Source organism: Gallus gallus, chromosome 16, assembly GCF_016699485.2.
Source record: "Gallus gallus isolate bGalGal1 chromosome 16, bGalGal1.mat.broiler.GRCg7b, whole genome shotgun sequence".
Classification (NCBI taxonomy): Eukaryota; Metazoa; Chordata; class Aves; order Galliformes; family Phasianidae; genus Gallus; species Gallus gallus.
The window spans coordinates 1,685,291-1,707,213 of NC_052547.1; the positions used below are offsets into that span (position 1 = coordinate 1,685,291).

The 21,923-nt window shown below is 54.5% G+C and overlaps 4 protein-coding genes, 1 long non-coding RNA gene and 2 pseudogenes across 8 annotated transcripts in view; 2 read left to right on the top strand and 5 right to left on the bottom strand.

Moving 5' to 3' along the window:
- The window catches only part of MHCY15 (major histocompatibility complex Y, class I heavy chain 15), a 295,994-nt gene that overhangs the window by 250,693 nt on the left and 23,378 nt on the right, over positions 1–21,923 (bottom strand).
- The window catches only part of MHCY4 (major histocompatibility complex Y, class I heavy chain 4), a 311,182-nt gene that overhangs the window by 217,725 nt on the left and 71,534 nt on the right, over positions 1–21,923 (bottom strand). The gene's annotated exons all lie outside the window — the stretch shown is intronic.
- LOC124417249 (C-type lectin domain family 2 member I-like) overlaps positions 1–21,923 on the top strand; it is a 246,597-nt gene that overhangs the window by 206,003 nt on the left and 18,671 nt on the right. The window lies entirely within an intron of this gene.
- Positions 1,299–12,069, top strand: ZNFY3 (MHCY region zinc finger protein 3). Of its 4 annotated transcripts, none has more exons than NM_001393755.2 (5): positions 1,299–1,513; positions 8,842–8,924; positions 9,102–9,228; positions 9,861–9,959; positions 10,065–12,069. In NM_001393755.2, exons 2-5 carry the CDS (start codon positions 8,901–8,903, stop codon positions 11,240–11,242), a joined length of 1,428 nt encoding a protein of 475 aa, NP_001380684.1. In that variant the 5' UTR covers positions 1,299–1,513; positions 8,842–8,900; the 3' UTR covers positions 11,243–12,069. The 4 variants fall into 4 exon arrangements, with proteins under 4 accessions (NP_001380684.1, XP_040504486.1, XP_040504487.1 ...); XM_040648552.2 differs by having other exon boundaries at positions 10,068–12,069; XM_040648553.2 differs by lacking the exon at positions 9,102–9,228.
- Positions 3,749–4,320, bottom strand: YLEC31P (c-type lectin like 31, MHCY region pseudogene; annotated as a pseudogene).
- On the bottom strand, positions 15,736–16,279 carry LOC121106437. Its single transcript, XR_005840229.1, has 3 exons — positions 16,093–16,279; positions 15,982–16,011; positions 15,736–15,894 (listed from the first exon to the last, which is right to left on the bottom strand). It is a non-coding gene; the product is annotated as an uncharacterized LOC121106437 (long non-coding RNA).
- MHCY2B6P (major histocompatibility complex Y, class II beta 6 pseudogene) lies at positions 16,287–17,350 on the bottom strand (annotated as a pseudogene).

Below are 21,923 nucleotides of genomic sequence, written 5' to 3' on the forward strand. Positions count from 1 at the left end.
GAGTTAACTACATCCATTATAATTAACAGTGACTTATAAACTACACAAAGGGAGCAATAAGGGGAATTATAGAACAGTTAGATGTCACAAGTGGATGGTCTGAGAAAATAGGATCCCGCTAGATATGATGTTAGCTGAAAAAGGGCAACCACTGATGTTTAACAGGTATCCATAGGCTTAGCTGAGCGTTGGGAAGATCTGTGAACCTGAACTACTCGGCCAACGAGGAACCGGGGGAGGAAGAGATCAGCGTTGGGTAACAGGGCATAAAAGACGTAACGCTGTTTTCTGCATGCGCTCCTGCTTGCGGGATGCCCGCCACTGCAAATAAAATCTGCTTTTATCACAGATACCGTCCTGATAAATTATTTCAAGATGTCAAACAGATGCTCTCTGACCTCATTTCTGTCCATAACGTTTGTAGTGTTGTAAGTTATACAAAGCTGTTATATTTGGGAATTCAATGTGTGAGAGTTCAAATCTGCTTCTTTCCCCCAGCCTCGCACACCAGCGAGGGCACGCCTGGATAATACACAGAGAAGCAGATACCGGGGGGGGGGGGGGGGGGGGGGGGTGGAGGCTCACCTGTCAAGATAAGGGAAATGGATGGGACAAACACGATAAGCAAGAGGTAACAAATTACGAGGTGAGAACGAGGAAGAGATCAAAGGTTGATGGGATGAGCATGCAGATACAGTAGTAAGCGTCGGGCAGATTGTGCACCTGGAGCACTCAGTGGGGAAACGGGAGGAATTCTCGACGTCGGCGCACAGCGGATATAAGGCTGCGATGTGTTTTTGCTGAGCGCTCCTGTCTGCGGGACGGCCGCCATCGCGAATTAAAACTTCTTCACAGCAGAGCCGGTCTCCAAAAAAAAACACTGATTTCTCACCTCCGGAATTCACAAACGTTTAATACCGGTACGCACGCTGCCCAGCCGGTGTCCATCGTAAAGACGCGGAGTCTGCAGTAAGCAAAGCGTGCTGTACCGCAGCCGCTCCCCCCGCCGCTTACCGCAGTGCTGTGAACCGTTTCGCCCTCTCCCGCCGTGGGACTGGACGGCACGGGGCGCAGCGCAGCTCGGCCGGGCCGCACCCCACCCCGGGCTCTGAGCTCCCCGCACGCGGCGCTGCTGCAGCCCCGGGCCGTCCCGCGCCCCACCGCCCGGCACCCACCGCTCCCCGGCTCTGCGCCGCAGCCCCGGCCACGGACGCGCCACCACTTTCTCGCCGTCACCCCCCGCCCGCGCTCTGCTTCCGCTGCAGGCCGGATGTGATGTCATCCCCGCGCGCCGGATCGGTGTGGCGTCCCAGAGCGGCGCCGTGCAGTCGGCGCGGAGCGGCGCGGCGCAGAGCGGAGCGGAGAGACGCGGTTCTTCAAGCGGAGGCGGCGCCGCCTAGGGCCGCGTTTCTCGCGGTCGCTGCCCGCTGTCCCCGTGGACGAAGTGGCGCTCGGGTGACGGCTGCGATCCTCTCCCGCATCTCGCAGTTCCCGGCGGGACGGTCGCCGTTCGGTATGTCAGTGGCCTCGGCCTGTTCGTGCCGCCCTCGCGGTGGCCCGGCTGTGGCGCAGGCTGTTTGTTTTCCGTGTTCCTCAGCTGTGCCTTCCCGCGGGTCGGTACTGGGCCCATCTTGCTTAATATCTTTATGACCTAGGCGAGGGGATCGAGTGTACTTTCAGTAAGTTTGCAGCTGAGAGCAAGCTGGGAGGTGGTGTGGACCTGCGTGAGGGTAGGGAGGCCCTTCAGAGGGATCCGGGTAAGCTGGGCCGAGGTGAATGGGGTGAGGTTCAACGAGGCCGAGTGCTGAGTCCTGCACTTTGGCCGCGGTGACGCCATGCGGCGCCGTAGGCTCGGGGCAGTGTGACTGGATGACTGTGAAGGGGAAAGGGACCCGGGGGTGGTGCTTGATGTTCGGCTGAACGCGAGCCGACAGTGTGCTGAGGTGGCCGAGAGGGCCAATGGCATCGTGGCGTGCGTGAGAAAGAGCGTGGCCAGCAGGAGCAGGGAGGCGATCGTCCCCCTGTACTCAGCACTGATGGGGCCGCACCTCGAGTACTGTGTTCTGTTTTGGGCCCCTCGCTGCCAGAAAGCCACTGAGTCCCGGGAACGTGTCCAGAGAAGGGCAACAAAACCGGTGAGGGGCCTGGAGCGCAGGCCTTCTGAGGAGCGGCTGAGGGAGCTGTGATTGTTCAGTCTGGAGAAGAGGAGGCTCAGGGGGGGCTTCACTGCACTCTACAACTTCCTGATGGGAGGTCGCGATGAGGAGGGGTTTGGCCTCTTCTCCCAGGCAACAAACAGGACCCGAGGAAACGGCCGCAAGTTGCGCCGGAGGAGATTTAGATTAGGTATAAGGAAAACTTCTTCTCTCAGAGGGTGGTCAGGCACTGGAATGGCTGGCCAGGCAGATGGTGGGAGTCGCCATCCCCGTGGCAGTGTTTGGGAGGCGTCTGGATGAGGTGCTACGAGATACGGTTTAGTGGCTTGCGGCAGTAATGGTGGTGGGAGGAGAGTTGGACTAGATGATGCGTAGGTCCTTTCCACCCTTGCGATTCTGTGACTCTGTGATTCCTTCGCTCCCTGTGCCTTTTGCCGGGAGAATCCCTGTGGGGTTAGTACCCGCACCGCCGGTTCTGCCCTTCAGCTCCGGGGCTGCTCGCAGGGATTGGAGAAAGCGCAGCGCCCGTCGCAACGGCTGCGTTGAGCACGGGAGACCTTTCTGACAACGCACTGTTGGTGTTTTCCTGACGCTGCGGTTGCGGTTGTTTGGGGCTGAGGGTCGGACCCATTGGTAGCACCCATCTTCTCCCACATCCCGCCTCAGTGCTGAGCTCGGGGCACTGCTTCTGTTGAGCTTCTTATCCGAAGACGTGGAGGTGGTGCAGCGCTGAGGTCGCAGTGCTTGGAACGTCTCGAATACGTTTGAAACGTGAACAGCTGCTGTAGGTCATCTGGAGCAGAGTGCTCACAGTGTGAAGTGCTTCTGCTGTGTGGTTCCTGAGGGGTGAGAAGGACGGTGCCGCTGAGCACCGGCAGCGAACAAGCCCGTGGTTGCTGTGATGTTCACGTGTGCGGTGTACAAAGCGGTAACAGCAGAAAGCAGCGCAGGCTGGCACACAGAAGTGGTAGGCAACGTGGCTGTTCGGAAGGAAATGCTTTGAAAGGAAGGAAGGAACAAACAGCCTTGGAGAGAAAGAAGTAAGGAAGGAGATGAACGCTGTGACCGGCGGGTATTGAGCTGTTCCACCCATAATGCTTTGCGTGAAGGTGCTGTGGTGAGATCTGGTGTTACCTCCAGCCTTCGAGCCCCGCGTGCCGAGTGTTGGGTTTTGTAATCCACCTAGTGGCAGCTCAGCACCAGAAAGCTGCGAGTCGCTGCCCCCTGCCGGTGGGACAGGGAGAGAATCAGGAAGGAGAAAAGAACTCGTGTGCTGAGGCAGTCTGTGTTTACTAAGAAAAGAAGAAGAGAAATAACAGGAATGATAAACTCAGTGGCTGTGTTGGGTCTGTGGTGGCGGTTCTGTCCCGTCCCGTCCCCCCCCCCCCAGCTCCTGTCCCACAGGGGAGGACTCGAGTGAGGAGTTTCCCTTTTGATAGCCCTTGATCCACGCGTGGCCGCATCACCTCTCCCTGTGTGGAAGGGCATTAAGGGGTTGTGGTCTGTCGGCCATACCCAGCTAGGTAGCTTCCCAGTGATGTCCTTCACCTGTGCACCAGGAGGAGAGCAGAATTCTCTAAGAAGTGGGTCTGCCAGTGCTTGTGTAGGTGGCCCAGGGATGAGCCGATCCTGTCCCCGTTCAGGTACGCGCGTCAGCCTCCACCTCGCAGCTCGAACCTGTGCTGAAGAGGGAGGAGAATGGGAAAGGTGCCCCGACGCGCTGAGAAAAGCTGGGGCTGCCTCTCCCGGGGAAGGACAGAAAGGGCTCAGGGTGCAGCACCTGTCCTGAGCCAAGCAGCCCGCGGGAATCCACGGCTGTGGCACCAGGAGAAGGTCCCCATCCCGAGCGGAGCCCGTGGGAGATCCCGGCCCGGACAGCTGGACGGGCAGACTGACCAGTTGGTGAAGGCTGCGCCACCGCTTCACGTCCACTGGGCATCTTCTTCCTGCCCGTGCAGCCCAGTCCAACAGTTTGCCAGGCCCTGGGAAGCGCATCATGAAATCCTTTAAAGGAAAAGAGTGTTGAATGTCAGGAGGTTTTAGCATCTGTCCCACCCACATGTCAGGCTCCAACAGGCTGCGGGGCGCTGCGTTCTGCTGCATGGGAGAACTTTGTTTGTGCTTCCGTGGCACAAGAGCTGCCCCCGGAGGTGCACAGCTCGGAACATCTTAAGGGTGTTAAGGGTATGGGGGGCCCAAGGGTCCTGGGTGTCAAGGGTCCTGGGGGTCAGAGGGTGCACGCTGCAAGGTGTGGCTGGGAAACTTTCATGGTCCTTGGGTCAGGAGAGGGTCCGGAGGGTAGCCTCGATGTTCCTGGGGAGGTCCTCAACGATCCTGGGGGCCAGAGGGGGCAACCAGGTGGTGATCTTGAGGGTCTGGGGGGTCCTGAAGGGCCCCGAGGGCCAGAGGAGGATCCAGGGGGGTGGTCTTGAGGTTCCTGGGAGGGCTCCTTGAGGGTCCTGGAGGTCAGAGGGGGATTGCGCAGAGTAGTCTTGAGGGTCTGGGAGTCCTGGGGCAACCTCAAGGGTCCTGGGGGTCGTGAGGGGTGGTCTTGAGGGCCTGAGAGGCGTGTTAAAGGGCTCTGGGGGTCAGCGGAGGTGACGTGCGGGTGGTCTTGAGGGTCAGCGTGCTCGGCTTGCTCCCTGAAATGTCTGTATGCCAATGCACGCAGCGTGGGAAACGTGCAGGAGGAGTTAGAAATCCTTGTTCGGGCGGGCGATTACGATCTGATTGCTCTCTACGTGAGAGAGCAAGAAGGATGTATTGGGTACTGTCCCGGGTGGATGAGGAGCGATTTGAGAGTTCGAGGGTGCGAATTAAGGGGCAGGTTGACGTGGGTGATACTGATGTGGGTATCTATTACAGGCCACAGGATCGGGCCGAGGAAGTTGATGAGGCCTTCTACAGGCAGCTGATAGCAGCCTTGCTGTCACAGGTCCTGGTTGTCGTGGGGGATTTTAACTACCCTGATAGTTGCTGGAAGGCCTACTCAGCCAGCCCTCCGCGGTCCAGGAAGTTCCTCCGGTGCACTGATGATAACTTCCTGATGCAAATGGTGGATGAGGCACGTAGGAGGGGAGTGCTGCTGGTTCTTAGTCTCACTGACAAGGCAGGTTCTGGTTGAAGCGGTGGAGGTTGAGGGCAGGCTTGGTTGCAGCGACCAATAGATGTCGGAGTTCAGGATCTCGTGTGGCAGGAACAGAATACCAAGCAGAGTCAGAACCCTGGACTTCAGCAGGGCCGACTTTTCCCTTTTTGAACAATTCCTAGGTGAAATCCCATGGGACAGGGTACTTGACGGTAAAAGGGGAGTTTGCCTCGGTTGATGAGTACTGGGTTAAGGCCCACTTAAGCAACGTGGACGTGCATTGATCCCTTGGTCCTGATGGGATGCACCACCCGTGGGTGCTGAGGGAGCTGGCGGAAGTCTTTGGTCGGCCGCTCTCCGTTATCTTTGGTAAATCACGGGGAATGGGAGAGGTGCCTGAGGATGGAGGGAAGCAAATGTCTCTCCGGTCTCCAAAAAGGACAAGGAGGAGGACGCGGAGAAGCATAGGCTGGTCAGCCTCACCTCCATCCCTGGGAAGGTGATGGAACAACTTATCCTTGGTGCTGTTTCTAGGCATATGGAGGATAAGAGGGTCATTAGGGGCAGTCGGCATGGCTTCGCCAAGGGGGAGTCGTGCTTAACCGACCTGGTATTCTTTTACGAAGACGCAAGCAGGTGGATAGATGATGGTAAAGCAGTGGATGAGGTCTGTCTTGATTTTAGTAAAGCGTTTGACGCTGTCTCCCCCTGAGGGGGCATGGTCTGGACGGTTGGGTAGTTAGGTGGACTGTGAGCTGGCTGAAGGAAAGAAGCCAGAGAGTCGTGGTCTGGTGGACAGCAGGATGATCAAGAAAGCAGCACTGCGCCCTTGTGGGCAAGAAGGCCAGTGGCCTCCTGGGGTTTTTTAGAAGGGGTGTGTTTAGTAGGTCAAGAGAGGTTCTCCCCCTCTACTCTGCCCTGGTGAGATCACGTCTCATACTGTGTCCGGTTCTGGGGCTCCTCGGTTCAAGAAGGACAAGGAACTGCTTGAGAGAGCCCAGCGCAGTGACCGAGCTGATGAAAGGAGGGGAGCATCTCCCTTATGAGGAAAGTGTGAGGGAGTTGGGTCTCTTTAGCTTGGAAGAGACTGGGGGGTGACCCCATTAACGTTTATAAATATGCGAAGGGTGAGTGTCAGGAGGCTGGCGCCAGTGTCTCAGTGACTCCCATTGAGAGGACACGGGGCGGTGGGTGCAAGCTGGAACCTAGGAGGTTCCACATAAATAGGAGAAAGAAGTTTTTCACAGTGAGGATAACAGAACACTGGAACAGTCTGCCTAGAGAGGTTGCGGGGTCTCCTTGTCTGGAGACATTCAAAACGTGCCTGGACGTGCCCCTCAGTGTCCTAATCTAGGTGTTACTTGCTCTGGCGGGGGGTCTGGACTAGATGGTCTTTCGAGATCCCTTCCAGTACCTGACATTCTGTGATCCTGAACGTAACCATAACCGTAACTAATCAGAACCCTAACCCTAGCGGTAACCCTAATATGCCCTAAGACTGACACTAATCTTGAACCCAGTCTCTAAACCCTAAATGCGCTGAGGCTGTGTGGGCAGCAATTGGAGCGCAGCAGGGAAGCGGCCTGGGACTCGGGCCCGTGGCCTTCCCTCGCTGTGCAGAAGGGTTCTTCTCCAGGGTTCCCAGTTCAGGACCAGCAGGGTGGCCCTTTCCTCAGCTGTACAGGGAGGTGCGGGGGCTGCGCTATCGTGGGGAGGGCTGACAAGTGTCGAAGTGAGGGACGGAACGCGGCCTGGTGGGGAATGGGCTCAGAAGGGGCTGTTTCCAAACTGCCGGTACTACTCCTGGTGCCGAGCGGTATAGCGGTGGTGCTGCCACCTCTAAAGTTGGGGATGGGGAGGGCGTCGGGCCGTTCCTCGTGGGAGAGCAGTGCGGGAGAAGGAGATGATCCCCAACCCGATGGCCGAGCATGTTCCTTTTGGCGAAGCAGCAGATCCGCAACCGTTCTGTATCCGACAAGAAGTTCCCTTAGTTAGAATCTTCCCTTAAGTTGGTGCAATTTCATGTCTTTAGGAAGTGAATCTGTTGGTCATATTGGAGCGTGTGTGTGGCATAAACAGTTGTGAGTCACAGACAGCAGTTATTCTTTTCCAAATGCACGGTCACTTCAGAAATCCCACCCCACGTGCTGCAGCAGAGATGGGGTATTATGGGCTTTATGCAATTCTTGCCTCTTTCCTATCTTTTCTGTCGCCCGCCTTCCCTTTCCCATCACCCTAATCCGTAATAGTGCCCGTCCTCCCCTTCCCCATCTCCCTGATCAAGACCGGTAATAAACTGGTTGGACCAACATTTGAGCTGTTGTTTCTTAGTCTCACGGCGGGTATAGAAATATCAAAGAACCTCCTCTCCGTCCTATCAATTGGAGCGAGACAAACGTGTGTAGGTGCTCTGCAAAATGCACGCATTGCAGCCTTCTTGTTTCTGCGGGGGCTGGGATTAACAACCGAACCAAAGGAATGAGCACCCAAGTCACCTGTTCCAAGTGCTAAAAGCCCTGCACGATGGCTGCAGAGTGAGTGCCTGACATGCATGTCTTGCCAGAGGGAGGGGAATCGGCATTGGCAATTTGGAGCACAGCATTTTGTTTCCATTGGTGATCTTAACTCTGTGCTGTCTGAGTTGCACGCTCAGCTTTCCAGCAGCCAGTCAGGTTTAGATTAAACTTTGTGCTCCTTTGTTTCTTGAGAAGAATTTGCCAACGACCCTTAAAGTCCCACTGGAATTAGCGTGTTTATACGGGCTGTCATTGTTCACTTACTGATACTACTTTTCCTTCGACGGGCAGTCCCAGTGCTTTGCAGGCAGTTTGTTCTTCCTTCAGGCCTTACCATCCCCCTGGGAGCTGAAGGAACTGGGAGTATGTTTTCCTTTCCTCGCTGGCGCTGACTGTGGAGGGTCTGAAATACCTTTCTTCCCCGCACTGTTATCTCGTTTCTGTTGTGCTACAGTTACACTGAACACAATATCAGTGGGCTGGTTGTAAATTGTGACTCTGGGATTGTCGAGGACAAATGTTATTTTTCCATGATACATCTCTCCACTTTGGGAAATTTGTTTACAATTCCTTATCGTTATTTTCTTTTCCTTTAATTTCTGCTCCCCGTTCCAGTTTGCTTCTGTTCTCCCTTGCTTTATGAGTAACGTCCTATCTTGCCATTGCGCACAGTACACCTTTTCCCCTTTCATTCTTTTACAGTCTGTAACGAGCTCTCGTTTCTCAGCTGTAACAATTGTCTTGAGTCCATTCGCGTACGTGTTTTGGACTGTAGTTTAGCCCATGACTCTTCTGATCAGTTGGTATCCCTAGATGCCATCCTGCAGACTTTGCCAATTTCTAATGGATGGATACAATTACAATATGTACTCTTAGGGGAGAAGCGGGAATATGTTCATTGGTATAACGAAGATACACTGTAGTGATTTAGTAGTGAGTTTACAAGATTGGAGATGGGTGCGGTGCTGCTTGTCTGTGTCCCGGGTGGCTTTTACCCCGAAATGGGCTGGGGAGGGCTGGTCTTGGGCAGGGACTGCTGCGCTCCCTCCCACCTCCGCTGCCATTTCTTTTGTCCCGGCAGGCTCCAGTGGACCTTCTGCCTTTTATCTGTGACCCTCCCAGTCTGCAGGCGAGCAACAAATGGCCACGCAGGATCCATCTCAGGTAGGGGCACGGGGAAGCAGGCAAGTGAGGGATGTGAACGCATGGGGAGAGGGAGGTGCCGTCAGCCAGCACTTGTGTGCTGGGGACCGAGAAGCCGCCGGGACTGGAGTTTCTCCCCTCTGCCAGCTGCTTCCGTGGGCCTTGGCGGTTCCCAGCAAGGAGCCTCTTTGCTTGCAGGAGCCCGTGAGCTTTGCAGATGTGGCCGTGTATTTCAGCAGGGAGGAGTGGGCGCTGCTGGACCCTGCGCAGCGAGTGCTGTACCGGGACGTGATGCTGGAGACGTACGAATGCGTGGCCTCGCTGGGTGAGGGCTTTGCTGCCTTTCCTCCTCGTTAGGGCTCCTTGGGCTGTGCAGAATGAGCCTCTGCAAGCAGGGCGTAGAATAATCGCGGTGCAGTTACTTACGGAACAACGCAACTGCAACACAAACGAAAGACAGATAAGCATGAGTTTCAGAAGGGCTTAGCGTACTCAGCACTGTGAGAAAAGACCCAGAGTCGCTGCTGGCAAGCAAGCGTCAGCCCGGAGGGGTTGGATCGGCTCCTGTAAACTGTCTTTGTGTTGCTGCATTGCATTGTGCACCAGCTCCAGCAACCCGACAACTCCCCGGTTATTTATTTACCTTCTTTTTCTTTTTCCTTGGAATTCCCGTAAACCTTTATGAAGCCTTGGGCACTGAGCAGCTCAGATACAATTTGAGAAAAGAAATCCTAAGGTGAATGTTAGAGAAATTGTTCCTGCATAACTTTCAGATACGTAGAGGTCATGCTGGGCTTCGAAGCAAGCCAGTATGTGTTGCTCCAGTGTCATGCGGGCCTTTGGTGTGGTTACAGAAGTTGGGAGGGACGCAGAGCGGAGTTGCTGGAGAAGCAGCTGTGCCAGAATGATGGAAATGCTCTCACATCCAGTGTTTCTGTATTCAACCCCCATGTCCAGCCCCCAAGCCTGCGATGATCTCCCTGCTCGAGGGAGGGGAAGAGCCCTGGATCCCAGATGTGCGTGGCCTGGAGGACACGGCAGGAGACCTCAGCCCAGGTGAGGTGGCGGGGGACAGGAGGAGGTTGGGCTGACGAGAGCTGTCTTTGTCCGAGAAGCGGTTGAGGCCCGATGTGTCATTCCTGGATTTTCTCTGTCATCCAGCAGGCCATGGGGTCGCAGCTGCTCCGGACGTTCTGCAGAAGTGTGATGTGACTGAAGGGCAGTGGGGTGTTGCCTCTGCGGGAGAAATCAGAAAGGATATCCAGGAGGATCTGGAACAAGGAGAGCACCTCAAGCAGCAACGGGGGAACCCTCCAGGAGAGACTGCGAGGAGCCCCCAGGACTCCAGCACGGGTCAAAAGCAGCCTGAAGGTGCAAGGAGCGAGGAAGTGTGTCAGGAGAAAAGGCAGAACCCAAACGCTGAGTGTGGGAACAGCCTGAAAAGGTGTTCCGTCCTTCTTAACCACCACTGTGTACGCTCAGTGAAGAGATTGTACAAGTGTTCGGATTGTACAAAAAGCTTCAAATGGAAATCCCACCTCACCTGCCACCAGCGCATCCACACGGACGAGAGACCCTTTAAGTGCCCTGATTGTCCAAAGTGCTTCAAAACCAATTCCCACCTCACCGGCCACCAGCGCATACACAAAGGAGAGAAACCCATTAAGTACTGTGAGTGTGGGAAGGGCTTCAAATACAGTTCCATACTGCAGCGCCACCAGCGCATCCACACCGGAGAGAGACCCTTCAAGTGTCCTGAGTGTCCAAAGAGCTTCAAAAACAGTTTCCACCTCACCTGCCACCAGCGCATCCACACCGGAGAGAGACCCTTTAAGTGCTGTGAGTGTGGGAAGCACTTCAAGTACAGTTTTGTACTGAAGCGCCACCAGCGCATGCACACAGCAGTGGGACCCTTTAAGTGCTCTGAGTGTGGGAAGGGCTTCAAATTTGGTTATGAATTACAGCACCACAATCGCATCCACACAGAAAAGAGGCCCTTTAAGTGTCCCGAGTGTTCAAAGAGCTTCAAAAGCAAATCCCAGCTCACCTACCACCAGCGCACCCACACAGGAGAGAGACCCTTTAAGTGTCGCGAGTGCGAGATGAGCTTCAAGTACAGTTTTGTATTGAAGCGCCACCAGCGCATCCACACAGGAGAGAGGTCCATTAAGTGCGTGGCAAGGGTTTACGGTGTGCTTCGGCCCGGTTCCGTGACTGATGGAGCAGGAGGACCCACGGACCCACGCCCCAGAAAAGGGATAATGGGAAAAGGAAAAAGGGGGAAGGGGAAAAGGGAAAAGGGTAGGAAGACGGGCCTGACAGCAAAGCAGTGGCAATGATCTGAGGAGGAAAGCTAATTTACTAGAAAATATATCAGAATGCAAGATAACACAGCATAATGCAATATAATTGGAAACAAAGTTAATAAATCTAGTAAAAATGAGAGAGAGAGAGAGGGAGTGTTCAAAAGCTGAAGACCTTACTCTAATGCTGAAGGCGAGCACGCTTGCTGCTGGGACGAGCAGAAAGGGGAAAATGAGATATCTCGTGTTTGTAAAAACCGTTTTCGTCTTTACTTCTGATCTGTAAATGGAAACACAAAGTCCCCTGGGGTATGTAGTTCTTCTCTTCTCAGAAGCAGGTACGTGGAGCATTAACTCTCTAACTCCCAGTGCTCTACAAAGAATCATAGAATGGCCTGGGTTGAAAAGGACCTCAGAGATCGTCTAGTTTCAACTTCCCTGCCACGGGCGTGGTTGCCAGTCATCAGAGCAGGCTGCCCGGGCCCACATCGAACCAAACGGAGCCAGCTCCCTGAGCAAAAACAGTTCCACGGAGATGTTTGCCCTTTCCAGAAGCTGGAAAGGCCCAGACCACTGTTCCCAACGTGCTCTTTGCATGTGCTACAGGGACCTTACCTCCCTGTACGTTATGTGGGGAGCTGGATGGGGTAGGCCCATCACGACTGATAGATCCTCGAGTGTTAACCAACCAGGTGGCTTCTGCCAAATGCTTCTACCAGTGCTTAAATATTCCGCCTCCTGCTGCTTTTGACACAGTTTTTAACACGACATACCATTTGATTTTACCAGAGGCTGGTGCGTGATAGGAGATACGATAAATCCGCTCAATGCTCAAGTATTAACAGGAGAATTTTTGAAATGAATCCGAGTGTCTGATTCAATTCTTTCCGGAGTGCCGTGTCGCCACAGGGCTTGTTTCTCGAGCCCTAATCTGGTGTTGTGGGTGGTAGCATGGGGTACTGCATGTGTTTCAAGCCACCCAGTGGTTGCCTCCACCATGGTAAGCACCTCATGCTTACCGTTGTGAGATCGTGGCAAGGTGATAGAATCAACCTGCCACGCCTCCCCATATTCATACTTCTGCCATTGCCCTTCCCCGCAGAGAGTTTTCATCCTGTCGGCTCGTTTAATTGCAGTGCATGTTTCACAGTCAGGAATAACCCGTGCAATAGCGTCCATACTTAAGTCAGCCCCCAGTCCCCAGCCTACTTAAATGTTGCACCTCTTCTTTGATGGTCTGAGGTTCCATGGGACCGTTACCCTTGTGTTATAATTAACCCTTGTGTTGCCAGTCCAAGTCTATTTGAGACACCTTAAGTCTAGAGGCTTGATCTATCTGATGATTATTTTGTTGTTCTTCGGTAGCCCGACTCTTTGGTACACGAGCATCTACAGAACACGCCTTTACAACCATATTCTTTATTCGGGCAGCAATATCTTTCCACAGCTCAGCAGCTCAAATAGATCTCCCCCTTCTTTGCCAATTGTTTTGTTCTCACCGCTGTAACCACCACCCCCCACCTTCCCATAAGGCATTTGCCACCATCCGTGAGTCAGTGCAACGCACTGGCCGCCTCTCCTGTTCAGCAACGTCTAAAGCCAGTTGGACAACCTTCACCTCTGCAAATTGGCTTGATTCTCCTTTTCCTTCGGTGGCCTCCGCAACTTGTCACGCAGGGCTCGACACAGCAGCTTTCCATCTGCGATGCTTCCCCACGGGACGACGTGAGCCGTCAGAGAGGAGGGCTAATTTCATTTTCTGGTAATTCGTTGTATGCCGGAGTCTCTTTAGCGCACAGTACCTGTTCTGCTGGTGATGTTCCAAACTTTTTGCCCTCAGGCCAGTCCATGATCACCTCTAAGATTTGTGGGCAACTGAGGTTCCCCATTTGGGCTCATTGTGTAATCTATGCAACCCTCTTACTCCAAGCGGCATCAGTAGCACGATGGATGGAGGGAACCTTTCCTGTACACATCCAGTTGAGCACTAGCTCAAGTGCTCAAGCGGAAGGAGGAGTACTGCGTTTGAGTACCAACTACTTCGGAAGCAGCCTTTACCCCCTCGTACGCGGCTAACATCTCCTTTTCAGCTGGAGCGTAGCGCTCTTCAGACCCCCTGTATGCTCGACTCCGGAATCCAAGGGGTCAGCCTCGGGTCTCTCCTGAGGCTGCTTGCCACAGCCTCCAAGTGGGACCTTTCTCTCTATCCCGGGTGTAAGAAGAGCTTCAACCACAGCTCCAGCCCGATCAAGTTGCAGAGGATCCACTCAGGGCAGAGACCTTAGAAATGCCTGCACTGCAGGCAGAGCTTCATCCAGGGCCCCCGCTTTATTAGAAGTTGGCTAATGTGTGTGAGAGGTAGGCTCTGCAACTGTCTCACGTGCAGGAGGAGTTTCTTTGAGGGCCGGCACCTCATTTTTCATGGGAAAACCCCCACTGGAGAGACCCTGAGGATGCTGGAGACCCCGAGGATGACAGAGGCCCTAATGCTTCTCAACATACAGAAAGTTAGGAAGAGAGGTGGCATCACTGGCACTCTCTCTGGAAAAGGGACTTACATCCGGGACGTTCTTGGTCTCTTTTCCTGTTAATAGAAGAAGACCTCTGCCCACGCCCGGTTTTCTCTTCTGCTCTTCCTGCATGCAGCTTTTTGAAGGCGTTTCTTAACAAAGTGCAGCTGCGTAGGGATGTTCTGTGTGCACGTGTTCCTGCCAGTAATGTCAGGGTCCACTGATGAATCGTGTACAAGGGTCAGGAGAATAGTAAAATGTCTCTTGGAGATTGACTAAAAATGACCTGCGAGCAGAAGAGGACATCCTCCCTGCAAGCTTTCCCTTCATCCTTGTGTTAGACCTCAGACAAGTCACGTGGAAGAGACCGGCCTTGGAAGTTAAGCTTGGTTTGCTCTGCTCCTCACACACCTGATCATTTCTTCCCTTGTGTGGCTAATGGCCTTTCTGTGGATTGTGAAAGGGGAAAAGTGAGGAAGGAGAGTAAACTAGCTGAGTTGTCTTGGAGCTTTTGTTTTCCTTCTGCTCTGGCCCTATTTTCCTAAAATAAAAGACAAAACGTGGTAGAAGGACAGGGAAAGGTGCAAGAAGGTCTGACTCCAGGTCCTTGCATGCCTCTGGGGGAAGGCCAGTTTGGCACACAGCCCCATCTCCCTTCCTAACGCAAACTGACATGGGAGGGTGTGCAGGGAGGGCTTTGTCACTCAGCCAGTTCAACCAGCAGTTGTATCCACCCAGCAGAAATGTATGTCCTCTGTGTAACACGCGAGCTCTGCACAGCCCAGAGCTGGTGCAGCCTCACAGACAGAGCTCCACAGTGAACAAGCAGCTCTCCAGGTCTCCATCTGCAAGGTTGTTATGCATTATTGGGTTTTTTTTTGTTGTTGTTGTTTGTTTGTTTGTTTGTTTGTCTTGGTGTCCATCCAAATTTGGAAGCATGGCGTGCTCACAAGGCATTTGGATCTGCTCCACCTGGAGTTGGGCACACTGGAGCACCCTGTAAACGTTTCTATAGCAATGCACACAGCGTGAGGTGTAAGCAGGAGGAGGGAGAAGCTTTTGGCTTGGTCTTGGAGCTAGAACATCATTAGCATAAGCAAGGTGTGGTGGGAAGGGTTCTATGACACGCACTATGTGTACTGGATGGCTCTGGGCTCTCCAGGACAGATTGGCAGTGAGACGGTATGGCGTTGCTGTTTGTAATGGTGGGCTGGAATGCATGAAGCTTGCTGTTCCCAATGACATGGCTGAGAGCCCCCAGGTAACGTTTAAGGGGCAAGGCAATAAGGTGAGGGTCTTCTATAGGCCACCCAGCCAGGAGAATGATCTCAGTTAATAATTCCTAGGAAGCGTGAGAGAACAGTGAGGTGGACCGTGAACTGGCTGACTGGCAGAGCTCAGAGGGTTGTGATTATTGGTGCAGATTCTGGTTGGAGGCCTGTAAGTAGCAGTGTTTCCCAGGGAGTGTTTCTGGGTCCAATCTTGCTCAACATCTTCATCATTGACCTGGATGAAGGGATAGAGTACACCCTCAGCAAGTACAATGCTGGGAGGAGTGGCTGACATACCAGAAGTCTGTGCTGCCATTTAACCAGATGTGAACAGAGTGGTCGGTTTGGTAGACGAGAACGTGATGAGCAAGTATAGGGTCCTGCACGCGGGGAGGAAAAATTGCCTCCATCCATACAGGTTAGGGTTGACCTACTGGAGAGGTGCTCCCCAGCAAGCTTGGAGCTGGGGAGCAATAGGCAGGGAACAGCACGGCTGGGCGGCATCATTCGTCTGCAGACAGAGTGCAGCTTTGCAGGACTCCCTCTGACATTTGGTCCCCGCTATAGCCCCGTCCCACTGCTGAGCTCCATGGGCGTCCCTAGGGATCCTTGCGTGACCAAACAGTGTCCAAAGTGGAAATAGGACACTGTGACAGGAACAGCGGGTGACCATGAGGTGTCACGGCCAAAACATAACACAAGCACGAGGTGACTGTGGGTAAGAATGTGGTGGAAGGACCACGGAGTCAACATCTCAGGGAGTACTTATTGAGAAAGGGACAGAGCAGGCTCTGCAGTGGCAGCAGGGAACACGGTGACAACCCCAAAGAAAACTCAAGCTCGGGGCCGGGGAGTGCTGGACATGCTGGTGGAGCAGCCGCGTGAGGCAGCTGCTAGTTCAGGATCCCTGTAAGGAAAGAGGGAGAAATAAGGATCACAGCGGGCCTGGGGCTCCTCTGAGTACAGTAATGTCACTGGGGGAATGAGACATTACCTGGACTGGTTGGATCAGGTTGCCCTGAAACTGAGCAAGACGAGGTCAGCACGGTCACAGTTCACCACCAGCCCCCCTCCCCAACCACAGCCCCACTGCCCCAACACACACCTTTCTTACTGCACAGGAAGAAGAAGATCCCCAGTGCAAGGTAGACGAGCCCCAGCACAAAGCCCCCGACGCCCATCAGCAGCTTGCTCCTGCTCACATCCCCCGGGGGCTCTGCAGGGACAGGAAGAGGAGCTCGGGTTCTGAAGGCCACGCTCCCACTCCTCCCACAGCTGGACAGGGGCTGGGGGCCTTACCCTAGCGCTGGGTGATGGGCTGCTGCAGGCTGGTGTGCTCCACCTGGCACACATAGCTGTCCCCGTGCCGTGGGCTGGTCTCCAGCACCACCAGCACCTGGTACGTCCAGTCCCCGTTCTGGATCACGTCCGTGGACACCACGCGCTCTGTCTCCTCCTGCCCGTTCTGGAACCACTTCACCTCGATCTCCGGCGGGTAGAAGCCCGTCACGTAGCAAGCCAGCCGGTCGGTTTGGAGCAGGGAGCCCGACTGCAGCGCAGAGATCCTCACCTTGGGCTCTGCCGGGGGGGGGGGAAGAGAGGGGACAGCGTTGGGGACAGGCTGTGAGAGCACCGCGTGCGCTCATCAGCGCTGTGCCAGTCACAAGCTCTGGGGACGCGTGAACTCACCTCTCCTCTGCAGCATCAAAGGGGCCACTATCTCGTAGTTGTAGTTGCAGAGCATTTCCACTGCAGCCCTGTTCTTCTCCAGCACGTCCGGCTGGCTGTTGAAGAGTTTAGCAGAAGGCTCTCCCAGGACTGTATCGGCCACAAAGAGACCAACATCGCTGTCGAAGTGCACGTACTGCTGCCGGTTGTAGACGTGCCTCACCAGAAACCTCACCCGCTCGGTGCCGTTGAGGAAGTGGCACTCAATTGTAGCACTCCACTGGAAAAATGCTGCGGGGAGGGGGCACCGTCAGGGAGCCCAGCTGCCCCTCGGCAGACCCGAAAGCCACTCCCCGTCCGCGCTCCGTCCCGGCCCCCCCACGCCCACGACGGCTGCGGAGCCGCTGGCGCCGGCATCGTGAGCCGCGGAGCTCCGAGCGCTGCGCACGGGGCTGGGGTGGGCGCCGGGAGACACCGGGAGGGACCACCCTGCACCATCCCCACACCGGGACTCCGAGCTCACCCGAGGGCCGCGTGCCGGCGGCCAGCCGTGCTCCCAGCGCCACCAGTGCCACCAGCACGGCCCCGGCCACCAGGACACGGCCGCTCCCCATGGCTGCTGCCGGAGGAGGAGGAAGGGTGCCGGCAGCCCGCGCCGCTGCTCTGGAGCAGTGAGTGCCTGGGCTGGGCGGCATCACCCGTCTCCAGGCAGATCTCCGTTGCGGGTACCCCGATCAGCCGTGGCATGATAGCACTGTCCCGTGTGGCATCCGCCTGTCTGTCTGCTCTGAGGTCTGGAGGAATGCTCGGTGCTGCTGCTCTGCCTGGGAACAGCCGTGTCGCTCACAGGGCTCCACCCACTGCCTGAGCCCCACGGATGGCCCCGTGGTCCCTCCATGACATTGCCATGCTCATCCAGTGGTCACCCCGTAGTTTCACCATACTCACGCCGTGGTCACCTCTTTACCATCCCAATTCTCACACCGCGTTCTCCTTATATTACTCCTGCCATCTCCACACGGTCACCTGATAGAAATGCCACTGCCTGCCCATAGTCTTCTCACTGTCACCCGCTATTTGTTCCAGGGCCCTCTTGCCCACTCCATGCTCCCCCTTTTGATCCGCAATCCCCACGGTCCATTCACAGTGAACCCGTGATCATCCAGTGCTCTCACCATGCTCACCCGTTTCTCAGCACCTCTGCTCCAGCACCCAAGGGCAGGTGTCCATTCAGAATGCCACCGGCCTTTTGTCCTCCTGGGCACACTGCTGGCTCACGTTCAGCTGGCTACAGACCAAAACCCCCAGGTTTGTTTCCTCTGCTCGGCTTTCCAGCCACTCTGCCCCAAAACCTTTCGTGATGCCTGGGGTTGCTGTGACCAAAGGGCAGGACCTGCCTTTCATGAACACATGCTGGCTGGGTCTGCTCCTGTGCCTTTGAGAATTCCCTCATGAGAAGTGTCCAGCCTTCCTGGACACCTTTACCCTTCAGGAATGACTCCCAAGGGACCCTCCTGTGGTGGTTTAACCTGGCAGGTGGCTCACACAGCCACAGAGATGCTCACTCACCGCCCCCCTCCCCCCAACCCAGTGCGATGGAGGAGAAAATAACAAACAAAACAAACTAGAACGAGAGGGTTGAGAGAAAAATATTTACTAAGACAGAGGAAAGGAAAAGGATAATCATCAGGACAAATATATATCTCTCTATAGAAATGTATTTAACAAGTGATGCGAAAGCAATTGCTCAACGCTCCCAGGGCAACGCCCAGCTAGCCCTCCAAGCAGCGGGACTGAGCAAAATGAACTCCAACCCCCTTCAAAAATCCTCCTGCTTGATGTCACATGCCACGGAATATCCCTTTGGCCACTTTCAGTCAGCTGTCCTAGTTCTCTTCCCTCCCAAATGCCTGGGTCCTTTGCTGCAAATGGCCTTGGCTCTGGACAGCACTGCTGAGCAGCAACTGCAAACGTTAGCAACATTGTTTTTCCCCTGGAACCAAAACATAAGGTCATACCAGACACACTCAAGAAAACAGTTCAATCCCAGCTGAAACTCAGACAAAGCTGCTGATGGGCGGGGAGGTCTGGGTCTCAGGCTCGTCTGCCTGGCACTGTGGCCCTTCTACTCCCTGCGCAGTGCAGAAGGTGAGCAATGAATGGGGCAGTGGAGGGTGTGCTGATGGCTATGGCCACACTGACCTCATCTCACAGTGTATCAGGGCGCCCCATGCTCACCACTCCAGGAAATGTCTGATTCCCCCAAACCTGTTGGTCTTCTTCCTCACAGCGGGGTTCCTCCCGGCCTCAATCACCTCTGCAGACCCCTGTTAGTCTCTCTCCGGCAGTTCCCTGCCTGTCATGTGCTGAGGAGCCCAGAACTGAACACAGTGGTCCAGATGTGGCCTCACCAGGGCAGAGCAGAAGGGGAGGATCACCTTCCTCAGTCTGATGGTCACACTCATTTAATGCACCCCAGGATTCCCTTGGCCACGAGGGCACGCTGCTGGCTCATGGCCAACCTGCTGACCACCACCACATCGAGGTCCTTCTCCTCAAAGCTCCTTTCCAGAAAGTCAGCCCTAACCTGTACTGACAACGATGACTGTGCTGTCTTTGAAGCATTTTTCAGTAACTCTCACAATGACCTCCTCTGTGATTTTGCCAGGCACCAAAGGGAGACTGTTAGGCCTGGAATTGACAAGGTCTTCCGTCTTGTCCTGCCTGGAAACTCAGCTGTTTCCAGCTTCCAGTCAACTGGGACATAGATTTACACGCATGCAACTGGAGCAGCAAATCCCACCCACATCCACAGCCCACTGGGAGTTTATCATCAGTGCAGTCGTGGGCCTGAACCCAGAGCTCCAGGTGTCCCACCACCCATCTCCAGTGTTCAAGACAGACGTGAAAAAATAGTGCACTGTGTGACTCTGCTTGTTCTATGTCCCGATACGATACTAGCTTAGCTAGGTCTTTGTCCTTCACTGTCTCCCCTCGCTTAGCGAGGATACTGAGAAGCAGTGTCAGTGCTGCTGCAAATTCCACATCCATGCTAGCAGCAAGTGGCCGAGGAGGAAGCTGCGCAATCTTCCTACCCGAGTGGCCGCCCATCCCGGCACACGGCACTCACCCCACCGCGGGTCTAATTCGACGTGTGTCCAGCACACAACGCTCTGAGCTGCCGCCTTCTCGGCATGGAGCTTACCCGCTGCATCCTTCCCCGCTCTCGTTGCCTTCCGTGTCAAACCGCTGTGGCAACTCTCGAGCATCCCGCTGCCTCCACGTCGAACCGCTGTGGCAACTTGTGCGGCTTTCCCGGGTCCCTGTTCGGGCGCCACTTCAAGGAAGGCGGCCTGAATGAATCCACGCGTCTTCACAGAAGTACTGGTGGAAACTCCTCTAATCCTTTATTGCCCGAATCAGCTCATACTTATACAGAAATACAGGGTACACACGGCAACTTATAACTGGTTAGCACACAGAAATCACGCGTCTTGCTTGCTAGCTATTGGTACAGCATTAAGCATCACACGGTATTTTTCACTGTTCTTCGCATTCCACTGTCTTGATCTCTTCCCAGGCTAGCTACCCCCTTATCTTAACTGAAGCCTCAGTTTGTCTTCCTGCTTTGACAGCCTCAAGGTCTCACAGCCTGGGTTGTGCACATAGCACTCAAGCTCACAACTCCTTGCTCCCTGAGCCACTCTCCTACAGGCTATAGTTTGGAACGCGCATTCTCCAAAAGCCCACTACACCCAGAAAAGATTGTGTCTCTTTCTTACTAATGGGCGGAGACACGGCAGTGATTTTGTCCATCACATCTGCTGGGATGTGACGGCACCCATCTTGCCACTTTCTGCCTAGGAACCGACTCTCCTGGGCAGGTCCTTTCACTTTGCTTCGCTTGATAGCAAAACCAGCTTGCAGAACGGTCTGGCTTATTTGCTCTCCTTTCTCAGAAGCATTCTCTGCTGTATCACCCCACAGAACGATGCTATCAATGTACTGCAGGTGCTCAGGAGCACTGACTGTTCCAGTACAGTTTGGATCAACCGTGGCAAATGGTTGGGCTGTTTCCACCCCTGGGGCAAACGGTTCCAAGTAGACTGAGCGCCCCTCCAGCTGAAGGCAAATTGCGGCCTGCATTCTGTGGCCAGAGGAATGGAAAAGAAGGCATTAGCAATGTCACTGGTGGCATACCACTTGGCTGCTTTTGACTCCAGTTCATATTGCAGTTCTAACATGTCCGGCACAGCAGCACTCAGTGGGGGTGCGACTTCATTCAGGCCACGGTAGTCTACCGTCAGCCTCCGTTCTCCACTGGCTTTACGCACTGGCCATATGGGGCTGTTAAAAGGAGAGTGGCTTCTGCTGATCACTCCTTGGCTCTCTAGCTGACAAATCAACTTATGAATGGGGAGCAAGGAGTCCCTGTTGGTGCAGTGCTGCCATCTGTGCACTGCTTTTGTGGCAATCGGTACCTGCTGCTCTTTTACTCGCAGCAACCCCACAACAGACGGATCTTCTGACAGGCCAGGCAAAACAGACAGCTGCTGAATGTTGTCTGTATCTACAGCAGCTATTCCAAAGGCCCAGCGATACCCCTTGGGATCTTTGAAATACCCCCTTCTGAGGGAATCGATACCCAGCATGCATGGAGCCCCTGGGCCAGTCACAATAGGGTGTTTTTGCCAGTCTTTACCAGTGAGGCTTATTTCGGCCTCCAACACAGTCAGTTCTTGAGAGCCCCCAGTCACTCCAGAAATACGGATTGATTCCGTCCTTCATGACTCGAGGGCATTGGAGTGGACTGTGCACCGGTATCCACCAGAGCCTTATATTTCTGTGGTTCTGATGTGCCAGGCCATCGGATCTGCGCAGTCCAATAAACTCTGTTATCCCTCTCCCTCCCTGACTGAGGGCAGGGCCCCTCTATTCATTACCTGTGGTAACTGGAGCAACTACACCGCTGGTTGATTAGTTCTGTAATTCTCTGACCCGCGCTCGCAGTACAGGAGTAGTGTGGTCATGCCACTTCCTCATGTCTTCTCTGTGGTCACTGAGGTGACGCCACAAGGCAATACGCAATGCAATCCTACAATGTTCCTCATTTGAGCAGGAAAGAATTTGCCTTCAGTAGCTGAGATTTTTGATGATGCGGGTGAGGAGAAGGGTCCATCCCCTTTAATTAAGTGGATTTTGATTAGCTTGATCAGTTCTTTCATTAGGCCCCTTTGCTTATCCTGATCTTCATCAAACGTTTCTGAT

Excerpts from the sequence above, each read along its gene's own strand:
- ZNFY3 (NM_001393755.2), top strand. The coding sequence starts at position 8,901 with ATGGCCACGCAGGATCCATCTCAG. Across the intron at positions 8,925-9,101 it reads CCACGCAGGATCCATCTCAG|GAGCCCGTGAGCTTTGCAGA; the intron begins GTAGGGGCACGG and ends CTTTGCTTGCAG. Across the intron at positions 9,229-9,860 it reads CGAATGCGTGGCCTCGCTGG|CCCCCAAGCCTGCGATGATC; the intron begins GTGAGGGCTTTG and ends CCCCATGTCCAG.